The following is a 24,728-nucleotide window of genomic DNA, read 5'->3' on the forward strand; positions in this document are numbered from 1 at the left end:
TTTGAATTGCCCATAGAGGCTCACACTTAATTTTTGAGCAAGCACAGTGTGAAAACAAGTAAGATCCACCCAATAAACTTACTTGTACTCAACTCTCCATTGGCCATAATGTCTAGGTAACAGACCACAGAGCTGTAAATGTTTGTTTTGCTGAGTTCTATGGAGACTCGTACATAAAATCTGTTATAGTTTCTTGTAAAGAAAAAAATAAAACCTAAAGACCTATATTTCTTCAATCCACATACAGTACTAAAGTCAAGTGTAGAATGTGCTGAACTTAGAGACAGATATTACAAAAGAGAAGATTGAACAAGACATAATGACTTTTTTCCACTGGAAATTGCCTGGCCTGACGGATTACTAGTTGAGTGGTACAGATCTCAATTTGAGGTTTTAAGACCACAGCTACTAAAGCTCCATAGAGCTGTACATGAAGAAGGTATATTGCCCTATGCTATAATGGAAAGCCCTAGTAATACAGACACTGGGAAAATAGACAAGGCAGAATTCATCTTATTGCCCTATTTTCTTCAAATTAATCATAACAGCATTTTGTCGACTATGTACATATAGTACAATATGTAGAATAGTAATAATGCTAGACTTATTACACTTTCAGAAGCACTTGTTTCTGTTGAAAGGTCATTCTTATGGCTAGTAATGTCAGAAATGTCAGTCCTGAAATTGTAAAATGGACAAACAACCTGTAAAACCTCCCTAAAGCTACAGTAAGAACAGGAGGACAAGGTTCAGAAATCTTCACCCTGGAGTCTGTGCAAATGGTGCCTAATGTCACTCACACTATTTGCTAGAGCTAACCACTGGCCAATATAATACAAAGGCATAAGAGCTTAGTACTATTACACCTGGGTGAAGTAGAAGAAAAGGTATCACAGACAATATGGTAAAGCACCTAGCGGATTCTCCAATGTCTGTGCCAAATAAGTTTAAGGGGTCTATTCATGAAGCAGTGAAAAGAGTGGAGAAGTGAGCCTGAGGAGAAGTTGCCCGTGTTAACCAATCAGCTGCTCTGTACAATTGTATAGTATGCAAATTATAAATATTACTTCAATGCTGATTGGTTGCCATGGGCAACTTCTCCACTGGCTCACATCTAAACACTTTTCACTGCTTCATGAATAGACCCCAAGAGGGAAACAATTCGGGAAATATTCAGAAGTTGAATACAAAATTGAGTGGGACAGCTCAGTGGATACTGCATTAGAATATACTCTATTTCCATGCTAGTTAATTTAGGCAAAACCTGTCATGTTCTTACAGAAAGAAAGTTATTTAAAAGAATAAAAAACCCAGCACTCACATAAAAATAATATAATATTAATAAAATTAAAACCACCATATGTTACTTAATTCATTTACTAATATTTTGCAGCTCCCACAAGTAGTACTGTTCTACCAATAAACAAAAAACCTTTTTGATAATAAAAATTATCAAGGGAGCGCAACGTATTAGAAATATTATTTATTATTCAAAACATATTAAAAGAATCAGATTAAATATATATCTATAAAGGAGTCAATGGCCCTCATTCCGAGTTGTTCGCTCGCTAGCTGCTTTTAGCAGCATTGCACACGCTAGGCCGCCGCCCTCTGGGAGTGTATCTTAGTTTAGCAGAAGTGTGAATGAAAGATTAGCAGAACTGCTACTAAATAATTCTTTGCAGTTTCTGAGTAGCTCCAGACCTCACAGATTGCGATCAGCTCGGTCCGTTTAGTTCCTGGTTTGATGTCACAAACACGCCCTGCGTTTGGCCAGCCACTCCCCTGTTTCTCCAGACACTCCCGCATTTTTCCCTGACACGCCTGCGTTTTTTTGCAAACGCCGGGAATACGCTGAGTTACCACCCGGAAACGCTCCTTTCCTGTACAGGGACGTGCGGTGAGCTAAATAGCTCAGGAGGCACTGACTAGCACCAGAGCCAAATTTACATACGATATATGAGCCTAAACGTACATCTTGACATTATACACAGGTGCAGCATTATAAACTCCTGGAAATTTGGTGAGTTTTGATCAGAGATGAGTGGAAAAGTTAGCCAGGTGAGGCACTGCCTCACCTGCAATAGACTTTTTACTCCAGAGTTTTGGCTATAACAATTATTAGAAGAATGCAAAGAAGATATTTCTAACAAATTATTTGTTTTTTTCATATACTTGATACAGTCAAAGCTCTGCCTCACCTGCCTCACCCCACCGCACGTCACTGCCTGTCAATCAATCACTTATCAGCAGTGCGACTGAAAAGCGCAGCAGAATCCACAGCAAATCTGCTAAGTTTTTAGTTAAATAACTAAGCCCATGCGCCCTGCGTGCCTTGCGCATGCGCAGTTTGCAACAAATCGCAGCATAGCAAAATCGGCAACGAGCGAACAACTCGGAATGACCCCCAATATACAAGATATTGCAAACTAAACTAATACACATATATACGTGCAAGTTGCTTATATCAAATTGCCCTCTACTCCAATGAATATATTTGTTAAAACTTCAAAGGTATCCTCATCGGTTTATTCTGCTGTATAGTAAACTTGTTGATTTGTTGCATTTATAAAAACACAATTCCTTTAGGTGAAAAAGCAACAATAGTAATTAGCTTAATAGCTGGAGTAACTGTAGTAGTTCATGTGTGGCTCACACTTGTCCTGAGGAAGGCGCCTGTATCGGACTTTGCTGCCCGGAGCCCTTTGTCAATATCACTTCAACCGAGGTATAAGTCCGTTGGTGAGCGACTGCTGTGGTGGGGACAAGCGGCTTGAGACCCGGCTAAGGAGGTCTCTACCCCACTGAAAAGAAATACTTTAGCCGTGAGTAACCAATACTGCAAGGTGCAGCCGTAACTAGCGGGGCTCGTAGCATACCGCTGCGAGCGATCATCTGACACAGCGCTCTCCCCCTGCTAGTTTCGTTCCACAAGTGTGAGCCACACATGTACTACTACTACAGTTACTCCAAAAAAAGATTCTGCTCCACCCCTATGTGATGTCATACATTGTGATGTTACATATAGGTGGATTGTTGCGGACCTACAGGAACGGTTTACAGAGAGCTGATGTGCAGATAAGGCTTGTTTTAAGAAGTCCTACCTGCACATCAGCCTGTCGCTGATTCACAGACTGGTGCAAATCTACAGGTATTGGCGGTAGGGGCAAGGAATGACCCCCCTTTCCTGTAAGGGCCCGAGACATTAGTCCCAACAGTCCCCTCCGATGGATACGCTGCCTGTAAGACACCACTAGTGTTGGGCGTCTTTTTTGTTGTTGCCACCAATGCATTTTAGTCATAATGCAATTCGACTAGGACGCACCAGGAGACTGCTGATTAATTTTATTAATATCTGTGTGCAACTGAGTCTCTGCACCTGTATACAAAGTAGTGATGTGCACCGGAAATTTTTCGGGTTTTGTGTTTTGGTTTTGGGTTCGGTTCCGCGGCCGTGTTTTGGGTTCGAACGCGTTTTGGCAAAACCTCACCGAATTTTTTTTGTCGGATTCGGGTGTGTTTTGGATTCGGGTGTTTTTTTTCAAAAAACCCTAAAAAACAGCTTAAATCATTGAATTTGGGGGTCATTTTGATCCCATAGTATTATTCACCTCAATTACCATAATTTCCACTCATTTCCAGTCTATTCTGAACACCTCACAATATAATTTTTAGTCCTAAAATTTGCACCGAGGTCGCTGGATGGCTAAGCTAAGCGACACAAGTGGCCGACACAAACACCTGGCCCATCTAGGAGTGGCACTGCAGTGTCAGGCAGGATGGCCCTTCCAAAAAATACTCCCCAAACAGCACATGACGCAAAGAAAAAAAGAGGCGCAATGAGGTAGCTGTGTGAGTAAGCTAAGCGACCCTAGTGGCCGACACAAACACCTGGCCCATCTAGGAGTGGCACTGCAGTGTCACGCAGGATGGCCCTTCCAAAAAATACTCCCCAAACAGCACATGACGCAAAGAAGAAAAAAAAGAGGCGCAATGAGGTAGCTGTGTGAGTAAGCTAAGCGACCCTAGTGGCCGACACAAACACCTGGCCCATCTAGGAGTGGCACTGCAGTGTCACGCAGGATGGCCCTTCCAAAAAATACTCCCCAAACAGCACATGACGCAAAGAAAAAAAGAGGCGCACTTGCAGGGGGCGTGCAAATGGTGGAAGGCGCAAGCTCTTCCCGTCCAGTGTTGGGAAGGTCAGGCATCGCAACCGACACAATTGGACTCTCCTTTGGGATTTGTGATTTCGAAGAACGCACAGTTCTTTGCTGGGCTTTTGCCGCAAGTCTTTTCTTTTTTCTAGCGAGAGGATGAGTGCTTCCATCCTCATGTGAAGCTGAACCACTAGCCATGAACATAGGCCAGGGCCTCAGCCGTTCCTTGCCACTCCGTGTCGTAAATGGCATATTGGCAAGTTTACGCTTCTCCTCAGACGCTTTTAATTTTGATTTTTGGGTAATTTTTTTACTGATCTTTTGTGTTTTGGATTTTACATGCTCTGTACTATGACATTGGGCATCGGCCTTGGCAGACGACGTTGATGGCATTTCATCATCTCAGCCATGACTAGTGGCAGCAGCTTCAGCACGAGGTGGAAGTGGATCTTGATCTTTCCCTATTTTTTTAACCTCCACATTTTTGTTCTCCATATTTTGCGCACAACTAAAAGCCACCACAGGTATACAATGTAGATGGATGGATAGTATAGTATTACTTATACTTATGGATGACGAGTGCACTGACGACACAGAGGTCGGTACAGCCGTGGCCTACCGTACTGCTGCTTATATATATATAATATACTGTATAACGGACCTGGTGGACACTGTCAGCAGACTGCTAAACTAGTATGAAGAAAGAAAAAAAAAAACACCACAGGTATACAATGTAGATGGATGGATAGTATAGTATTACTTATACTTATGGACGACGAGTGCACTGACGACACAGAGGTAGGTACAGCCGTGGCCTACCGTACTGCTGCTTATATATATATAATATACTGTATAACGGACCTGGTGGACACTGTCAGCAGACTGCTAAACAAACTAGCATGAAGAAAGAAAAAAAAAACACCACAGTGTTTTTCAGGCAGACAAACGTATACTGGACTGGTGGTCACTGTCAGCAAAACTGTGCACTGTACTCCTGCTATAACTGCTCCCCAGTCCCCACAATTAGGCAGTGTGAGCAGAGCAGTGCACTCAGCACAGATATATCATGCAGCAGTGCAGCACACTGAGTGAGCACAGCCACAGATATGGTGGAATGTGTTTTTCAGGCAGAGAAACAAAGGATTAAAATCACTGGTGGTATAATCAAAACCCTGCACTGTACTCCCTAACAGCTGCTCCCCGTCCCCAATCCTCCCCACAATTATAACAATGTCACTCTTAGACTTAGTCTTTTCTATTACGGAGAGGACGCCAGCCACGTCCTCTCCCTATCAATCTCAATGCACGTGTGAAAATGGCGGCGACGCGCGGCTCCTTATATAGAATCCGAGTCTCGCGAGAATCCGACAGCGGGATGATGACGTTCGGGTGCGCTCGGGTTAACCGAGCAAGGCGGGAGGATCCGAGTCGCTCGGACCCGTGTAAAAAAAAAGGTGAAGTTCGGGCGGGTCGGATTCCGAGGATCCGAACCCGCTCATCACTAATACAAAGTGCTACAATGCAGCAGCCACAGCTTTTTCCATACCAAATTCCAATGTGCTTTGTATACAGATTCATACTGTATGTCAAATTAGTTAGCACAGTCTCCTAATGCGCTCTAGTCGCCAGACATTAGCAGAGTTGCACAGGAGCTGGCAGCTCACTCATGCCAGGCATCTCACGCTACATAAATATACGTTTAAAACTGCTTGAACAAACTGATATAATATATATGGTATAACATTTTTCTGACCATATAGTAGTTCATGTTATGTAAAAATACCGTTATACTCATCCAGATTACAATATTTATACATCACACATCAGATTGTAAACATATTGGAGGAAGATTCTTGTTCGGGATATCCCTTTTACTCCCAGACTATTGTATGTATACTAGGACTGACTGATAATATGAGGCTATTGAGTCTTCCCAAATAAAATATACACACAGGGTTTGTTCATCCAAGTTGGAAAAGCTTTGAAAAGCATGGACACAAATTAATTTGCATAGTAGGAACTTTACACATCACTGCTGTACTAGGAAGTATTATGTCGAATCAATAAGACGTGATATATAAACATATAAGAACATATAGAGGTCGAAAAATAATTTGAAATAGTGTCTTTTCACGTTTTTTTTTCTACTTCCTGTATTTACCTCATACTCCTGTGATAGATTAAGGAAGTCATGAATGCACACAGCTTCAAATAAAAAAAAGAAAAGAAAACCTGTATATGTATGTAAATGGGTGGTCTATTTGCCAATGGAGGAAACGCATTGTTATGTTTGTAAGGGGCAGCATTTTCTGCAGTTCTGATAGAGGGGCCCAGATCCGTCCCCTTACCTGGCAGCAGTAGCTGCAGCTCTTCTCTCCAGTACACATCAGCATTCAGCCCAGCATTCAGCTGCGTGCTGGGCTGCAGTGTGGCCAGGGAAGCGCCTGCAATACTATTTTTTTCTGTTGTTTTTTTTTCAAAGGATGCATGGCCACACCTCCCGCAATTAGATCACAACCCTGAAAGTACCTGGGCCCAGCCAGGCTCTCTACTGCCCTGCTAGTCACAGAGAAAACTAGTTACCATTGTACCATGATATATTTCACTCATTTCTTATGCCACTACCAGGGGCATCATAAGAACTTTGTGGGCCCCTTAGTTCAGTATTGAAGGAGCCCCTGTCCCAATGATTTTTGAGAGACACCTCTCCACAGCAGTTGTTAATTTATGCCCCATAGTAGTGCCCTAGTTTATTTTATGAATCCATCATAGTTCCCTAGTTTACATGATGTCACATTGTAGGGCTACCAGTACACATTATACCACACAGTATTCCCACTTCACCATATGACATACACTGTCCCCAGTTCATTACACCACGTTACAGTGGCCTCCAGTTGAAATGATGCCACATTACAGTGCCTCCTGTTCATACTGTGCCAGACTGGAGTGCCCTCCAGTTAAATTATGTCACGTTACAACTTACAATGCTCCAGTTCATATTATGCCACCCTATAGTGCCTCCATTTCATATTGTGATACATTACAGTGCCCCAGTTCTTATTATGTAACCTATAGTGCTCTCCACACTACAATGAGCAGATCAGATTATGGCACATTACAGTGCCCCCTTACCATTATTACATCCACTACACACACCTCTCACTGAAAATGTAATGTCACCCAATTCAGGCTGGGCAATGGATCAGATCACATAGCTTAGCAGGGAAATCTGGGAAATTGGTATGTAACTTTATAACCTGGGTCCAGGCCCCCATACCAATGGTACCACTATAGTTACCACCGTGGGCACTACTGAGTTCATACAAAATATTCACATCTTTCCAAAAATGTATCATCTTTTCCTATCACTTTTCCCTATTGTTCGGCTCTGTGTAATGCATTGTGATGTCATGCTTTATATCATTCTCACTTGTTTACCATTTCTATTTTATAGATTTAACAATGGCATCTTTATTGTTTAGATGGCTTTGTTGCCTGTAACATACCTCAGCCTGACTTCTTTAGTACAGAATGCTGGCATTCCAGGCGAAGGGTTGTACAGCTACAATGCCAAGAATGTTTTCTGACCTGCGGAGAGTCTGATTTTCACAGTTCAATGTTATCAATTATGGAGGAAGTGTGATGTGTTTAAAGGGGATCTTTTCTAATGAGCAGACTATTTCATTGTTAGGTGAGACTTATTTCATCTTTTTTTCTTTTTACATTTTTTTCATTCAAGATCGAACAACCATTGTTGGATTGCTGTACCATACTATGCATCACCTCTACAGGCAGATAAAACCTAGCGACACCAGGTATGTGTAAAATCATTAAAACTTTTATTGTTTCTTTTTAAACTTCATATGTAATCTAAAGAGCTTGTGAAGAGGCTTTTGCAACATTAGATACTTCTAATCTGAATATGCAGTGTCACACTCAGTCGGAGTCAATGTCTTATTCCGAATTTCATGCGAATCCTGTTGATGTGCAAAAGCCAACTTGTGTCACTCTAGTCCATTTCTTCAGGCTGTCCTCCCAGGTTTGCTTTTGCTCATATAATGGTAGAAATATTCATTGCAGAAATGTTCAAAAAGGCACAAACAGTGTAAGACAGACAGTGGAAGATCCAGGGAGAGAGATAAAGGGGAGAAGTTGCCCATACCAACCAATAGGCTTCTGTCATTTTACAGGCTGTGCTAGAAAAAGGTTAGAAGCTGAATTTTTGCTAGGAGCAACTTCTTCACATTATCTCTCTCCAAGATTTGATAAATTAGGCGCAGTACGGATGATGTAATGGTTAGCATCACTGCCTCACAGCACTGATGTCATGGGTTCAATTCCCACTATGACCATAACTGTGTGGAGTTCGTATATTCTCCCCGTACTTGCTTGGGTTTCTTCCCACAGACCCAAAAATACACTGGTAGGGTAATAGGCTCCCAACAAAATGAACCCTAGTATGAATGTGTGTGCGTGTACATGTGGTATATAGATTGTAAACTCTACTGTCGCAGGATCTGATGTGAATGGTCAAACATTCTCTGTAAAGCGCTGCGGAATATGTGTGCGCTAAATAAATAACTAGTAATAACTAAATAAATAAATCCCCTTTCACTTATATTAGGGGCCTACGAATACCAGCAGTGATGATTGGACATTGTAAGAATTTAAAAACTTAAGCACTTAGCCTTATATTCCCACATGAAGGATAATACCTTTCATTATACAGTAATTAATATATTGTAAGCTGCTGCTAAAATCACACCAGGTACTATGGTGTTCTAAGTGAAAAATTAGTTCAATATATATATATATAAAAGGCAAAAAAGGAGATTGACTCACTGATTGACTCATCACGAACTTTCTTAAACCACAAGGCTTATAATCTTGAAACTTGGCAGGTAGCTTCTCCTTAGGTCCCAGGTGCTTGCTAAGAACCGGTTTTACTCTAGCACACCTAGGGGTAAGGCAGCAGCCCAGAGTATTTCAGCAGACACCATAACTCCGGAATGGCTAGACCAATTTACACCAAACTTGATACACATATGACTTAAAATCTCGGAACAAACACTGCGGGGGAAAGATACCCCTAGCAGCCCTAGGGGTGGGACCGCAGCACAGAGTATTCCAGCAGATGGCATAACGCTGAAATGCCTGGAGCAATTTACCGCAAACTTGGAACACATATGACTTATAATCTGGGAACAAACACTGTGAGGGTAACACACCCCTAACAACCCTAGGGGTGGACAAGCAGCACAGACTATATGAGGACATGCATGATATGTCAGTGACAACAGGGCTGCATGTGACAATGGTAGTGAGATGATGTGAGGAGGAGAATGGAGGTAGCAGGAAGCCACACACTGAGAGTTATATAGTGGGAGGAGCACGGTCCCCAGCAGCACACAGTATATTAGGAGATGCATAATATGTCAGGCAGGACTGGGCTGCATGTGACAGGGGAATGAAAGTAGCATGAGGGGAATGAAAGTAGCATGAACCCACACACTGAGAGTTATATAGTTGAAGCACCAGGGTCCACCAGCAGTACAGAGTATATCAGGAGATGCATAATGTGCAGTGCTATACAAGAAACTGTAAATAAATCGATAATTTCACAGGGGCACTGACATGATGTGAAGAGGGGAATGGAGGTAGCAGAAAGTCACAGACTGAGAGTTGTATAGTGGGAAGAGCAGGGTCCCTTGGGAGACCAAAAAAGGGTCCGGCCACTACACAAAGTGGGTCAGGGAAGCAAGATATGCCTGTATACTAGATCTCCAACTAACGTAAATTAACTAACAACTTCCCATAGCGAAGCATGGGTATTCAGTTAGTGTATTATAAACGGAAGATGCGTACAAACATTAAACATCATCTATAATATGCAGCAGTGATATTTTTGTTTTTATCCACTTGGTACAGTATATAAAATGCAAATCCCTCTGTACATAGAGGAATAATACTGTCCCAGGTACTTTGATGCTGGACATACTCTCCACTGCCCAGTTATATATGGATTCTCAGTAGAGGTATTCCTAATGTTACCAGGGGAGAGTTGCAGTCAGTTCAGTTAATAGCTGTCTTGGGCAGCGATGCATGTGGTGGATAATATTAGCAGCAGTACTTAGCCCCTGTATATAGATAATACACTTACTTAAAGCACTATGAAATGCCTTTATACCTACACATAAACATAAAGGGCCTGATTCTGAGCCACATACACTGGCGTATTTATTATGGGAGCAGGTCCCTGGGTCCAGGGGGCCCCACACGCCACACACCCTGCCCAGAGATGGCTGTAGAAATCTCAAGGAAAATGGCCGCCATGCCCATTTTCATAGTGATTTGTTTATGAGCAGTATAGATGTCCCTGGGAACAAGCCAGAGTCTACTGCACCACCAGAGAGGAGGGGGTTGCACGGAGCCTGCCCCCATGCCTTCTCCTCTCATAAATCACCCCTGGTCGCACGCAATACATATGCATTTGCATACACATGCTGTATATGCATTTTGATCAGTATTCAAATGCCATTCCTTAGTTGGCCACCAACTTTTTCTTCACATGCCTATCAGGTTCCCACCAGCTACTGCTTTCCCCACATACCACTTTGACCACAAGGTTTTTTACTCCCATGTCCTGCTGCCCACCAATGAACCCACACTGCCCCTTTATTTTACCTGACTTTATTATAAGTGCATCTCCTACTAACTGGTTTCCTTCCCTCTTTTTCCAACTGATAGCTTAACCATGAGGGATGTAGTTAAGTTGCCAGCAATCGGGATCCCAGCGGTTAGGATACCAATGCTGGAATCTGATTGCTGACAATACCGGCAGCCGGAATCCCAGCTAACTGGGGCTATTCCCACTCGTGGGTGACCACGACACCAATAGAGTGGGAATAGAAGAACCTGGAGCAAGTGCAGCGAGCCACCGAGCCCACAGCATGGTGAGCGCAGCGAGCCTGCAATTAGAGATGAGCGCCTGAAATTTTTCGGGTTTTGTGTTTTGGTTTTGGGTTCGGTTCCGCGGCCGTGTTTTGGGTTCGAACGCGTTTTGGCAAAACCTCACCGAATTTTTTTTGTCGGATTCGGGTGTGTTTTGGATTCGGGTGTTTTTTTCAAAAAACACTAAAAAACAGCTTAAATCATAGAATTTGGGGGTCATTTTGATCCCAAAGTATTATTAACCTCAAAAACCATAATTTACACTCATTTTCAGTCTATTCTGAATACCTCACACCTCACAATATTATTTTTAGTCCTAAAATTTGCACCGAGGTCGCTGTGTGAGTAAGATAAGCGACCCTAGTGGCCGACACAAACACCGGGCCCATCTAGGAGTGGCACTGCAGTGTCACGCAGGATGTCCCTTCCAAAAAACCCTCCCCAAACAGCACATGACGCAAAGAAAAAAAGAGGCGCAATGAGGTAGCTGTGTGAGTAAGATTAGCGACCCTAGTGGCCGACACAAACACCGGGCCCATCTAGGAGTGGCACTGCAGTGTCACGCAGGATGTCCCTTCCAAAAAACCCTCCCCAATCAGCACATGATGCAAAGAAAAAGAAAAGAAAAAAGAGGTGCAAGATGGAATTGTCCTTGGGCCCTCCCACCCACCCTTATGTTGTATAAACAAAACAGGACATGCACACTTTAACCAACCCATCATTTCAGTGACAGGGTCTGCCACACGACTGTGACTGATATGACGGGTTGGTTTGGACCCCCCCCAAAAAAGAAGCAATTAATCTCTCCTTGCACAAACTGGCTCTACAGAGGCAAGATGTCCACCTCATCTTCACCCTCCGATATATCACCGTGTACATCCCCCTCCTCACAGATTATCAATTCGTCCCCACTGGAATCCACCATCTCAGCTCCCTGTGTACTTTGTGGAGGCAATTGCTGCTGGTCAATGTCTCCGCGGAGGAATTGATTATAATTCATTTTAATGAACATCATCTTCTCCACATTTTCTGGATGTAACCTCGTACGCCGATTGCTGACAAGGTGAGCGGCGGCACTAAACACTCTTTCGGAGTACACACTTGTGGGAGGGCAACTTAGGTAGAATAAAGCCAGTTTGTGCAAGGGCCTCCAAATTGCCTCTTTTTCCTGCCAGTATAAGTACGGACTGTGTGACGTGCCTACTTGGATGCGGTCACTCATATAATCCTCCACCATTCTATCAATGTTGAGAGAATCATATGCAGTGACAGTAGACGACATGTCCGTAATCGTTGTCAGGTCCTTCAGTCCGGACCAGATGTCAGCATCAGCAGTCGCTCCAGACTGCCCTGCATCACCGCCAGCGGGTGGGCTCGGAATTCTGAGCCTTTTCCTCGCACCCCCAGTTGCGGGAGAATGTGAAGGAGGAGATGTTGACAGGTCGCGTTCCGCTTGACTTGACAATTTTGTCACCAGCAGGTCTTTCAACCCCAGCAGACCTGTGTCTGCCGGAAAGAGAGATCCAAGGTAGGCTTTAAATCTAGGATCGAGCACGGTGGCCAAAATGTAGTGCTCTGATTTCAACAGATTGACCACCCGTGAATCCTTGTTAAGCGAATTAAGGGCTGCATCCACAAGTCCCACATGCCTAGCGGAATCGCTCCCTTTTTGCTCCTTCTTCAATGCCTCCAGCTTCTTCTGCAAAAGCCTGATGAGGGGAATGACCTGACTCAGGCTGGCAGTGTCTGAACTGACTTCACGTGTGGCAAGTTCAAAGGGCATCAGAACCTTGCACAACGTTGAAATCATTCTCCACTGCACTTGAGACAGGTGCATTCCACCTCCTATATCGTGCTCAATTGTATAGGCTTGAATGGCCTTTTGCTGCTCCTCCAACCTCTGAAGCATATAGAGGGTTGAATTCCACCTCGTTACCACTTCTTGCTTCAGATGATGGCAGGGCAGGTTCAGTAGTTTTTGGTGGTGCTCCAGTCTTCTGTACGTGGTGCCTGTACGCCGAAAGTGTCCCGCAATTTTTCTGGCCACCGACAGCATCTCTTGCACGCCCCTGTCGTTTTTTAAAAAATTCTGCACCACCAAATTCAAGGTATGTGCAAAACATGGGACGTGCTGGAATTTGCCCATATTTAATGCACACACAATATTGCTGGCGTTGTCCGATGCCACAAATCCACAGGAGAGTCCAATTGGGGTAAGCCATTCCGCGATGATCTTCCTCAGTTGCCGTAAGAGGTTTTCAGCTGTGTGCGTATTCTGGAAAGCGGTGATACAAAGCGTAGCCTGCCTAGGAAAGAGTTGGCGTTTGCGAGATGCTGCTACTGGTGCCGCCGCTGCTGTTCTTGCGGCGGGAGTCCATACATCTACCCAGTGGGCTGTCACAGTCATATAGTCCTGACCCTGCCCTGCTCCACTTGTCCACATGTCCGTGGTTAAGTGGACATTGGGTACAACTGCATTTTTTAGGACACTGGTGAGTCTTTTTCTGACGTCCGTGTACATTCTCGGTATCGCCTGCCTAGAGAAGTGGAACCTAGATGGTATTTGGTAATGGGGGCACACTGCCTCAATAAATTGTCTAGTTCCCTGTGAACTAACGGCGGATACCGGACGCACGTCTAACACCAACATAGTTGTCAAGGACTCAGTTATCCGCTTTGCAGTAGGATGACTGCTGTGATATTTCATCTTCCTCGCAAAGGACTGTTGAACAGTCAATTGCTTACTGGAAGTAGTACAAGTGGGCTTACGACTTCCCCTCTGGGATGACCATCGACTCCCAGCGGCAACAACAGCAGCGCCAGCAGCAGTAGGCGTTACACGCAAGGATGCATCGGAGGAATCCCAGGCAGGAGAGGACTCGTCAGAATTGCCAGTGACATGGCCTGCAGGACTATTGGCATTCCTGGGGAAGGAGGAAATTGACACTGAGGGAGTTGGTGGGGTGGTTTGCGTGAGCTTGGTTACAAGAGGAAGGGATTTACTGGTCAGTGGACTGCTTCCGCTGTCACCCAAAGTTTTTGAACTTGTCACTGACTTATTATGAATGCGCTGCAGGTGACGTATAAGGGAGGATGTTCCGAGGTGGTTAACGTCCTTACCCCTACTTATTACAGCTTGACAAAGGGAACACACGGCTTGACACCTGTTGTCCGCATTTCTGGTGAAATACCTCCACACCGAAGAGCTGATTTTTTTTGGTATTTTCACCTGGCATGTCAACGGCCATATTCCTCCCACGGACAACAGGTGTCTCCCCGGGTGCCTGACTTAAACAAACCACCTCACCATCAGAATCCTCCTGGTCAATTTCCTCCCCAGCGCCAGCAACACCCATATCCTCCTCATCCTGGTGTACTTCAACACTGACATCTTCAATCTGACTATCAGGAACTGGACTGCGGGTGCTCCTTCCAGCACTTGCAGGGGGCGTGCAAATGGTGGAAGGCGCATGCTCTTCACGTCCAGTGTTGGGAAGGTCAGGCATCGCAACCGACACAATTGGACTCTCCTTGTGGATTTGGGATTTCGAAGAATGCACAGTTCTTTGCTGTGCTGCTTTTGCCAGCTTGAGTCTTTTCATTTTTCTAGCGAGAGGCTGAGTGCTTCCATCCTCATGTGAAGCTGAACCACTAGCCATGAACATAGGCCAGGGCCTCAGCCGTTCCTTGCCACTCCGTGTGGTAAATGGCATATTGGCAAGTTTACGCTTCTCCTCCGACAATTTTATTTTAGGTTTTGGAGTCCTTTTTTTACTGATATTTGGTGTTTTGGATTTGACATGCTCTGTACTATGACATTGGGCATCGGCCTTGGCAGACGACGTTGCTGGCATTTCATCGTCTCGGCCATGACTAGTGGCAGCAGCTTCAGCACGAGGTGGAAGTGGATCTTGATCTTTCCCTAATTTTGGAACCTCAACATTTTTGTTCTCCATATTTTAATAGGCACAACTAAAAGGCACCTCAGGTAAACAATGGAGATGGATGGATTGGATACTAGTATACAATTATGGACGGGCTGCCGAGTGCCGACACAGAGGTAGCCACAGCCGTGAACTACCGCACTGTACTGTGTCTGCTGCTAATATATAGACTGGTTGATAAAGAGATAGTATACTCGTAACTAGTATGTATGTATAAAGAAAGAAAAAAAAACCACGGTTAGGTGGTATATACAATTATGGACGGGCTGCCGAGTGCCGACACAGAGGTAGCCACAGCCGTGAACTACCGCACTGTACTGTGTCTGCTGCTAATATATAGACTGGTTGATAAAGAGATAGTATACTCGTAACTAGTATGTATGTATAAAGAAAGAAAAAAAAACCACGGTTAGGTGGTATATACAATTATGGACGGGCTGCCGAGTGCCGACACAGAGGTAGCCACAGCCGTGAACTACCGCACTGTACTGTGTCTGCTGCTAATATATAGACTGGTTGATAAAGAGATAGTATACTCGTAACTAGTATGTATGTATAAAGAAAGAAAAAAAAACCACGGTTAGGTGGTATATACAATTATGGACGGGCTGCCGAGTGCCGACACAGAGGTAGCCACAGCCGTGAACTACCGCACTGTACTGTGTCTGCTGCTAATATATAGACTGGTTGATGATAAAGAGATAGTATACTCGTAACTAGTATGTATGTATAAAGAAAGAAAAAAAAAACACGGTTAGGTGGTATATACAATTATGGACGGGCTGCCGAGTGCCGACACAGAGGTAGCCACAGCCGTGAACTACCGCACTGTACTGTGTCTGCTGCTAATATATAGACTGGTTGATAAAGAGATAGTATACTCGTAACTAGTATGTATGTATAAAGAAAGAAAAAAAAACCACGGTTAGGTGGTATATACAATTATGGACGGGCTGCCGAGTGCCGACACAGAGGTAGCCACAGCCGTGAACTACCGCACTGTACTGTGTCTGCTGCTAATATATAGACTGGTTGATAAAGAGATAGTATACTCGTAACTAGTATGTATGTATAAAGAAAGAAAAAAAAACCACGGTTAGGTGGTATATACAATTATGGACGGGCTGCCGAGTGCCGACACAGAGGTAGCCACAGCCGTGAACTACCGCACTGTACTGTGTCTGCTGCTAATATATAGACTGGTTGATGATAAAGAGATAGTATACTCGTAACTAGTATGTATGTATAAAGAAAGAAAAAAAAACCACGGTTAGGTGGTATATACAATTATGGACGGGCTGCCGAGTGCCGACACAGAGGTAGCCACAGCCGTGAACTACCGCACTGTACTGTGTCTGCTGCTAATATATAGACTGGTTGATAAAGAGATAGTATACTCGTAACTAGTATGTATGTATAAAGAAAGAAAAAAAAAACACGGTTAGGTGGTATATACAATTATGGACGGGCTGCCGAGTGCCGACACAGAGGTAGCCACAGCCGTGAACTACCGCACTGTACTGTGTCTGCTGCTAATATAGACTGGTTGATAAAGAGATAGTATACTACTAATATTATATATACTGGTGGTCAGGTCACTGGTCACTAGTCACACTGGCAGTGGCACTCCTGCAGCAAAAGTGTGCACTGTTTAATTTTAATATAATATTATGTACTCCTGGCTCCTGCTATAACCTATAACTGGCACTGCAGTAGTGCTCCCCAGTCTCCCCCACAATTATAAGCTGTGTGAGCTGAGCAGTCAGACAGATATATAATATATATAGATGATGCAGCACACTGGCCTGAGCCTGAGCAGTGCACACAGATATGGTATGTGACTGACTGAGTCACTGTGTGTATCGCTTTTTTCAGGCAGAGAACGGATATATTAAATAAACTGCACTGTGTGTCTGGTGGTCACTCACTATATAATATATTATGTACTCCTGGCTCCTGCTATAACCTATAACTGGCACTGCAGTAGTGCTCCCCAGTCTCCCCCACAATTATAAGCTGTGTGAGCTGAGCAGTCAGACAGATATATATAATATTATATATAGATAATAGATGATGCAGCACACTGGCCTGAGCCTGAGCAGTGCACACAGATATGGTATGTGACTGAGTCACTGTGTGCTGTGTATCGCTTTTTTCAGGCAGAGAACGGATTATAAAGTAAACTGCACTGTCCTCACTAGTAAACTCTCTCCACTCAGTCTCTACACTTCTACAGTAACAGTACTCCTCCTAGTCAGCTCCAGTAAATCTCTCTCAGTCTCTTATAATCTAAATGGAGAGGACGCCAGCCACGTCCTCTCCCTATCAATCTCAATGCACGTGTGAAAATGGCGGCGACGCGCGGCTCCTTATATAGAATCCGAGTCTCGCGATAGAATCCGAGCCTCGCGAGAATCCGACAGCGTCATGATGACGTTCGGGCGCGCTCGGGTTAACCGAGCAAGGCGGGAAGATCCGAGTCGCTCGGACCCGTGAAAAAAAACATGAAGTTCTGGCGGGTTCGGATTCAGAGAAACCGAACCCGCTCATCTCTACCTGCAATGGGACTCTTTGCGCTCGCCCCGCTGCTGGCATACTGACGATCGTGATGCCGTTGTCAGTATACTGACGGCTGGCATCCCGACTGTCAGTAAATCATACTGATTGCAACCATGAACCAGTTAGGGCGGGTACGCACTAGGACGATATCGGGCCGATATGTAATTTCCAGCCAAATCCGAATTAAATATCAGCCTGATCATTCAGTGTGTACGCCCGATTTGTGTACTCCCGCAGTCGCATGCGATATCTTTGTATCGGCTGTGCTGCACAGCCAACCAGAAGATATTGTATACGATGCCATGCTGAAGAACATTGCGCTACATTGCGCTGTCATCTCCTGCATTGCGCTGTTATCTCCTGCATCACGCAAGTGTGTATACATTTGGCTGATGCAGGGTCCCTTGGGTTGTCGGATCAGCTGAATAATATCATTCTAGTGTGCAGCTGGCCTTAGACAGCAGGGCTGTTTCTAGCCCATTTGGCTCTCAGGGCGAGATTTAAAAATGTGCCCCTCGCATTGATATAAAAAACCAAAAATTTGCACGCGCCTTTGGCGAGGGTGCATGGCCTCGCTAAAATGGGCATGGTCTAGCTACAATGGGCATGGCATCACAGGAAAAGACTACCTTACACCCCAGTTTTAAACCCTGCACCAACAGACCTTCGGCCACCACAGGAAAAAAAAAATGCCACCATATTAAGCCCCACACAGTAATGCCCCTTGCACCATATTATGCCCCCTGCACCATATTATGCCACACACACAGCAATGCGGTGATACATTATGCCTTACAGTAAAGCTTCTAATAACTTTTGAATTACCTACTTGTTGCCAAGGGTTTCACGTGCTGGGTGTCATGCTCATTGCCAGGGGTTTCATGCTGTGGGACGGGTGTTATGCTCATTGCCAGGGGTGTGTAATGCTTGTTGTAAGGGGCAATGCTCATTGCCAGGGGTGTGTAATGCTAGTTGTATGGGGTAATGCTCATTGCCAGGGGTGTGTAATGCTCATTGCCAGGGGTGTGTAATGCTAGTTGCCAGGGGTGTGTAATACCAGGGGTGTGCAATGCTAGTTTCCACGGGTGTGCAATGCTCATTGCCAGGAATATGTAATGCCTGGGGTGTGTAATGCTAGTTGCCAGGGCTGTGTAATGCTCATTGCCAGGGGTAATGCTCGTTGCAGGGGGTGTGCATTGCTAGTTGCCAGGGGTGTGTAGTGCTCGTTGCCAGGGGTAATGCTCGTTGTAAGGGCTCAGGGGTGTGTAATGCTAGTTGCCATGGGTGTGTAATGCCAGGGTTGAGTAATGCTAGTTGCCAGGGCTTTGTATAATGCCAGGGGTGTGTAATGCTAGTTGCCAGGGGTCAGGGGTTTGTACAGGGGTATATGCTTACAGCCCGCCAGTTGCTCCCCTTCTCCCCCAGCTCCCTGTCAGTTCTCTGCTTGTGAGGTGGAGTTTCGCGACATGACATGTTGCATTGGGACGTTACGACGCAAATGCGTAATTCTGCTAAACTCCACCCCCCCAAGTGGAGTACTATGACGGGGAGGAGGGAGGGGCAGCCAGGGACATTGAAAGTGCTGACTTGTCCGCCATTAGAAACTGTGCTGTTAAACTGTAAGGGTATGTGTACAAATATGTTTAATACAGTACATAGTAGGACCAATACAATATGGCTGGTGCTGCTTCAGTCTTTTTCTGCCACCTGACTTCACTTTCAGATACACAAGAACATATGCAGCAGCCGCCTGCACTTGGGGGGTCATTCCGAGTTGATCGCTTGCTGACGTTTTTCGCAGTGCAGCGAACAGGTTACTACTGCGCATGCGTATGCACCGCAATGTGCAGGCGCGTCATACGGGTACAAAGAGGATCGTTGCTGGACGATGGATTTAACGAAGAATCCATTCGCACAGCCGAACGCAAGGAGATTGACAGGAAGAAGGCGTTTATGGATGGCAACTGACAGTTTTCAGGGAGTGTTTGGAAAAACGCAGGCATGTCCAAGCGTTTGCAGGGCGGGTGTACGACATCAATTCCGGGACCAAAAAGACTGAAGTGATCGCAGCAGCTGAGTAAGTCCAGAGCTACTCAGAAACTGCAAAAAACGTTTTCATCCCGCTCGGCTGCACACGCGTTCGCAGTCGCACACTTGCTAAGTGAAAATATACTCCCCCGCGGGCAGCGACTATGCGTTTGCATGGCTGCTAAAAGTAGCTAGCGAACGATCAACTCGGAATGAGGGCCTTGGTACCTTGTGAGTTATATGATGGTGAGACAGAGTCACAGGAAAAACTCCTCAAACTTTTATGAGTCATGGCACACCACAATATCATAATTTTTTCACGGTACCCCTAGGCCAATAGTTTCTTATTGGGAAAATCAGAAAAAAATCTTCAATTAAGTAAGTTGTGTTTATGTCATACATAGGTTCAATTGTGGGCTGAGGGACAAGATTTGCTTCTGTTTGGCCACATATTTTATGATTGGAAGCCGCCAGCCCTGGTTTGTCTGTTACACTGACCATAAATAATTTGAATTGGTCCTAGACCACCAACCCAGGGCACCCTTGCAAGTGTCCTGAGGCACCCTATGGTGCCACAGGACACAGTTTTAAAACCACTGCAGTTGGCTATACTGTGGCTTGCAACCTTCTATTAACCATCTAGGCGCTGTCCTGCTGATGCGGTCTTTATAATGACAGCACAAAGGGGAGCCTCAATAGTGTTTCCCATATAAAGGGGCTTTATTTTAAATGATACATTTTTTAAATATACAAGTACATTAATGTATAATATCACTGAAAAAATAAATAAAAAGACCTAATTGCTTTTTGTTTCTATTGTTTATTGTACAGTGGCCCTCATTCCGAGTTGTTCGCTCGCTAGCCGCTTTTCGCAGCAGTGCACACGCTAAGCCGCCGCCCTCTGGGAGTGAATCTTAGCTTAGCAGAATTGCGAATGAAGAATTCGCAATATTGCGAAAAGATTTTTCTTTGCAGTTTCTGAGTAGCTCCAGACTTACTCTTCCAGTGCGATCAGTTCAGTGCTTGTCGTTCCTGGTTTGACGTCACAAACACACCCAGCGTTCGCCCAGACACTCCCCCGTTTCTCCAGCCACTCCCGCGTTTTTCCCAGAAACGGCAGCGTTTTTTCACACACTCCCATAAAACGGCCAGTTTCCGCCCAGAAACACCCACTTCCTGTCAATCACACTACGATCACCACAGCGATTAAAAAACCTCGTAATGCCGTGAGTAAAATACCAAACTTCATAGCTAATTTACTTGGCGCAGCCGCAGTGCGAACATTGCGCATGCGCAGTTAGCGGAAAATCGCACCGATGCGAAGGAAAAGAACGAGCGAACAACTCGGAATGAGGGCCCGTATTAGTTATTTTGAATAAATAAGATTTTTGTTCAAACTGGAACTTTTGACATTAACATAGGCTGAGTCAATGGTGGTAATTCAGACATGGGGGTCATTCCGACCTGATCGCATGCTAGCTATTTTTTGCAGCGCTGTGACCAGATCAAAACTCGGCAAAACTGTGCATGCGTATGCACTGCAATGTGCAGGCGCGTTGTACGGGTACAAAGCGGATCTGTGCTGTGCAATGGATTTAACGAAGAATCCATTCGCACAGCCGATCGCAAGAAGATTGACAGGAAGAAGGCGTTTATGGGTGTCAACTGACCGTTTTCAGGGAGTGGTTGGAAAAACGCAGGTGTGTCCAAGCGTTTGCAGGGCGGGTGACTGACGTCAATTCCGGGACCGGACAGGCTGAAGTGATCGCAGCGGCTGAGTAAGTTCAGACTTACTCAGAAACTGCACAAACTGTTTTTGTACCGCTCGGCTGCACAAGCGTTCGCACACTTGCAAAGCGAAAATACACTCCCCCATAGGTGGCGACTATCTGATCGCAGCACTGCAAAAAATAGCTAGCGAGCGATCAACTCGGAATGACCCCCCTGATCATAGCAGCAATTTTTTAGCAGATGGGCAAAATCATGGGGGTCATTCCGACCCGTTTGCGCGCTGCTGGTTGTCGCAGCGGTGTGAACGGGTCGGGACTGTGCCTGCATGGTGCCCACAATGCGCACGCGCGCCGTTGCCCAGCAACAGGCGTCGCTGGGCAATGACCAGAAGAAAGTGATCGCTAGCGCGATTGCAAGAACATTGGCAGCGGGGAGGCATTCTGGGGCGGATACTCACCGTTTTCTGGGAGTGGTGAGTCCAACGCAGGCGTGTCCAGGTGTTTGGAGGGCGAATATCTGACATCAATTCCGGGACCTGCATTGCTGGATCGATCGCACAGGGTAAGTAACTCATACCCTGGTCTTGTTTTACAGGAATCTTTTTTTGCATAGCAGGGCTGCACAAGCGATCGCAGCCCTGCTATGCAGAAATACACTCCCCCATGGGGGTCATTCTGAATTGATCCCTCGCTAGCTAGTTTTAGCAGCCGTGCAAACTTTATGCCGCCGCCCACTGGGTAGTGTATTTTAGCTTAGCAGAAGTGCGAACGCATGTGCAGCTGAGCTCTGCAATAACAGTTTGTGCAGTTTCCGAGTAGCTCTGAACCTACTCAGCGCTTGCGATCACTTCAGCCTATTCCTGTCCGGATTTGACATCATACACCCGCCCAGCGAACGCCCAGCCATGCCTGCGTTTTTTCAGACACGCCTGCGTTTTTGCAAACGCTCCCTGAAAACGTCAGTTGACACCCAGAAACGCCCCCTTCCTGTCAATCTTCTTGCGGCCATCAGTGCAACTGAAAACTTTGCTACAACCTGTGCACAACCACAACGGGCTTTGTACCCGTACGACGCGCGTGCGCATTGCGGCCCATATGCATGCGCAGAAATGCAGATTTTTAGCCTGAGCGCTGGGAACAACGGCAGCTAGCGATCAACTCGGAATGACTCCCCATAGGCGGTGTCTAGTTGATCGCACGGGCAGCAAAAATTTGCTACGTGCGATCAACCCGGAATGACCCCCCCATGTGCAGTGTAGGAGAAGCAGATATAACATGTGCAGAGAGAGTTAGATTTGGGTGTGGTGTGTTCAAACTGAAATCTACATTGCAGTGTAAAAAGAAAGCAGCCAGTATTTACTAGTGATGAGCGGGTTCGGTTTCTCGGAAACCGAACCCCCCCGAACTTCACCCTTTTTACACGGGTCCGAGCCATACTCGGATTCTCCCGTATGGCTCGGTTAACCCGAGCGCGCCCGAACGTCATCATCCCGCTGTCGGATTCTCGCGAGATTCGGATTCTATATAAGCAGCTGCGCGTCGCCGCCATTTTCACTCGTGCATTGGAAATGTTAGGGAGAGGACGTGGCTGGCGTCCTCTCCGCTATTGTTGAACTTGATTGTGCATTATTGCTTAATTGTGGGGAGGGCTGGGGAGCAGCTGTATAATATAGGAGGAGTACAGTGCAGAGTTTTGCTGATCAGTGACCACCAGTTATCCGTTCTCTGCCTGAAAAAAAACGCTCCATATCTGTGCTCAGTGTGCTGCATATATCTGTGCTCACACTGCTTAATTGTGAGGACTGGGGAGCAGCTGTATTATATAGCAGGAGTACAGTGTCAGAGTTTTGCTGACAGTGACCACCAGTATACGTTGTCTGCCTGAAAAACACTCCATATCTGTGCTCAGTGTGCTGCTTTATTGTGGGGACTGGGGACCACCAGTATAATATTATATAGGAGGAGTACAGTGCAGAGTTTTGCTGACCAGTGACCACCAGTATATAATGTATAGCATTACGGTACAGTAGGCCACTGCTGTACCTACCTCTGTGTCGTCATTAAGTATACTATCCATCTACATTCTATACCTGTGGTGCATTTCAGTTGTGCAGTTTGCTGACACAGTGACCACCAGTATATATAGCAGTACGGTACGGAAGGCCACTGCTGTACCTACCTCTGTGTCATCATTAAGTATACTATCCATCTACATTCTATACCTGTGGTGCATTTTAGTTTTGCAGTTTGCTGACACAGTGACCACCAGTATACTATATATAGCAGTACGGTACGGAAGGCTACTGCTATACCTACCTCTGTGTCGTCATTAAGTATACTATCCATCTACATTCTGTACCTGTGGTGCATTTTAGTTTTGCAGTTTGCTGACACAGTGACCACCAGTATACTATATATAGCAGTACGGTACGGAAGGCCACTGCTGTACCTACCTCTGTGTCGTCATTAAGTATACTATCCATCTACATTCTATACCTGTGGTGCATTTTAGTTTTGCAGTTTGCTGACACAGTGACCACCAGTATACTATATATAGCAGTACGGTACGGAAGGCCACTGCTGTACCTACCTCTGTGTCATCATTAAGTATACTATCCATCTACATTCTATACCTGTGGTGCATTTTAGTTTTGCAGTTTGCTGACACAGTGACCACCAGTATACTATATATAGCAGTACGGTACGGAAGGCCACTGCTGTACCTACCTCTGTGTCATCATTAAGTATACTATCCATCTACATTCTATACCTGTGGTGCATTTTAGTTTTGCAGTTTGCTGACACAGTGACCACCAGTATACTATATATAGCAGTACGGTACGGAAGGCCACTGCTGTACCTACCTCTGTGTCGTCATTAAGTATACTATCCATCTACATTCTATACCTGTGGTGCATTTTAGTTTTGCAGTTTGCTGACACAGTGACCACCAGTATACTATATATAGCAGTACGGTACGGAAGGCCACTGCTGTACCTACCTCTGTGTCGTCATTAAGTATACTATCCATCTACATTCTATACCTGTGGTGCATTTTAGTTTTGCAGTTTGCTGACACAGTGACCACCAGTATACTATATATAGCAGTACGGTACGGAAGGCCACTGCTGTACCTATCTCTGTGTCGTCATTAAGTATACTATCCATCTACATTCTATACCTGTGGTGCATTTTAGTTTTGCAGTTTGCTGACACAGTGACCACCAGTATACTATATATAGCAGTACGGTACGGAAGGCCACTGCTGTACCTACCTCTGTGTCATCATTAAGTATACTATCCATCTACATTCTATACCTGTGGTGCATTTTAGTTTTGCAGTTTGCTGACAC

At 45.2% G+C, this 24,728-nt stretch overlaps 1 protein-coding gene across 3 annotated transcripts in view; it reads left to right on the plus strand.

The window, feature by feature from the left end:
* Nucleotides 1-24,728, plus strand: part of ADGRD1 (adhesion G protein-coupled receptor D1) — a 1,058,506-nt gene that overhangs the window by 245,732 nt on the left and 788,046 nt on the right. For all 3 annotated transcript variants that reach the window (XM_063964650.1, XM_063964651.1, XM_063964652.1), the window contains one exon: nt 7,903-7,978. In XM_063964650.1, the coding sequence (XP_063820720.1) occupies nt 7,903-7,978 (76 nt within the window). The remainder of the gene's footprint in view (nt 1-7,902; nt 7,979-24,728) is intronic.

Source organism: Pseudophryne corroboree, chromosome 1, assembly GCF_028390025.1.
Source record: "Pseudophryne corroboree isolate aPseCor3 chromosome 1, aPseCor3.hap2, whole genome shotgun sequence".
Classification (NCBI taxonomy): domain Eukaryota; kingdom Metazoa; phylum Chordata; class Amphibia; order Anura; family Myobatrachidae; genus Pseudophryne; species Pseudophryne corroboree.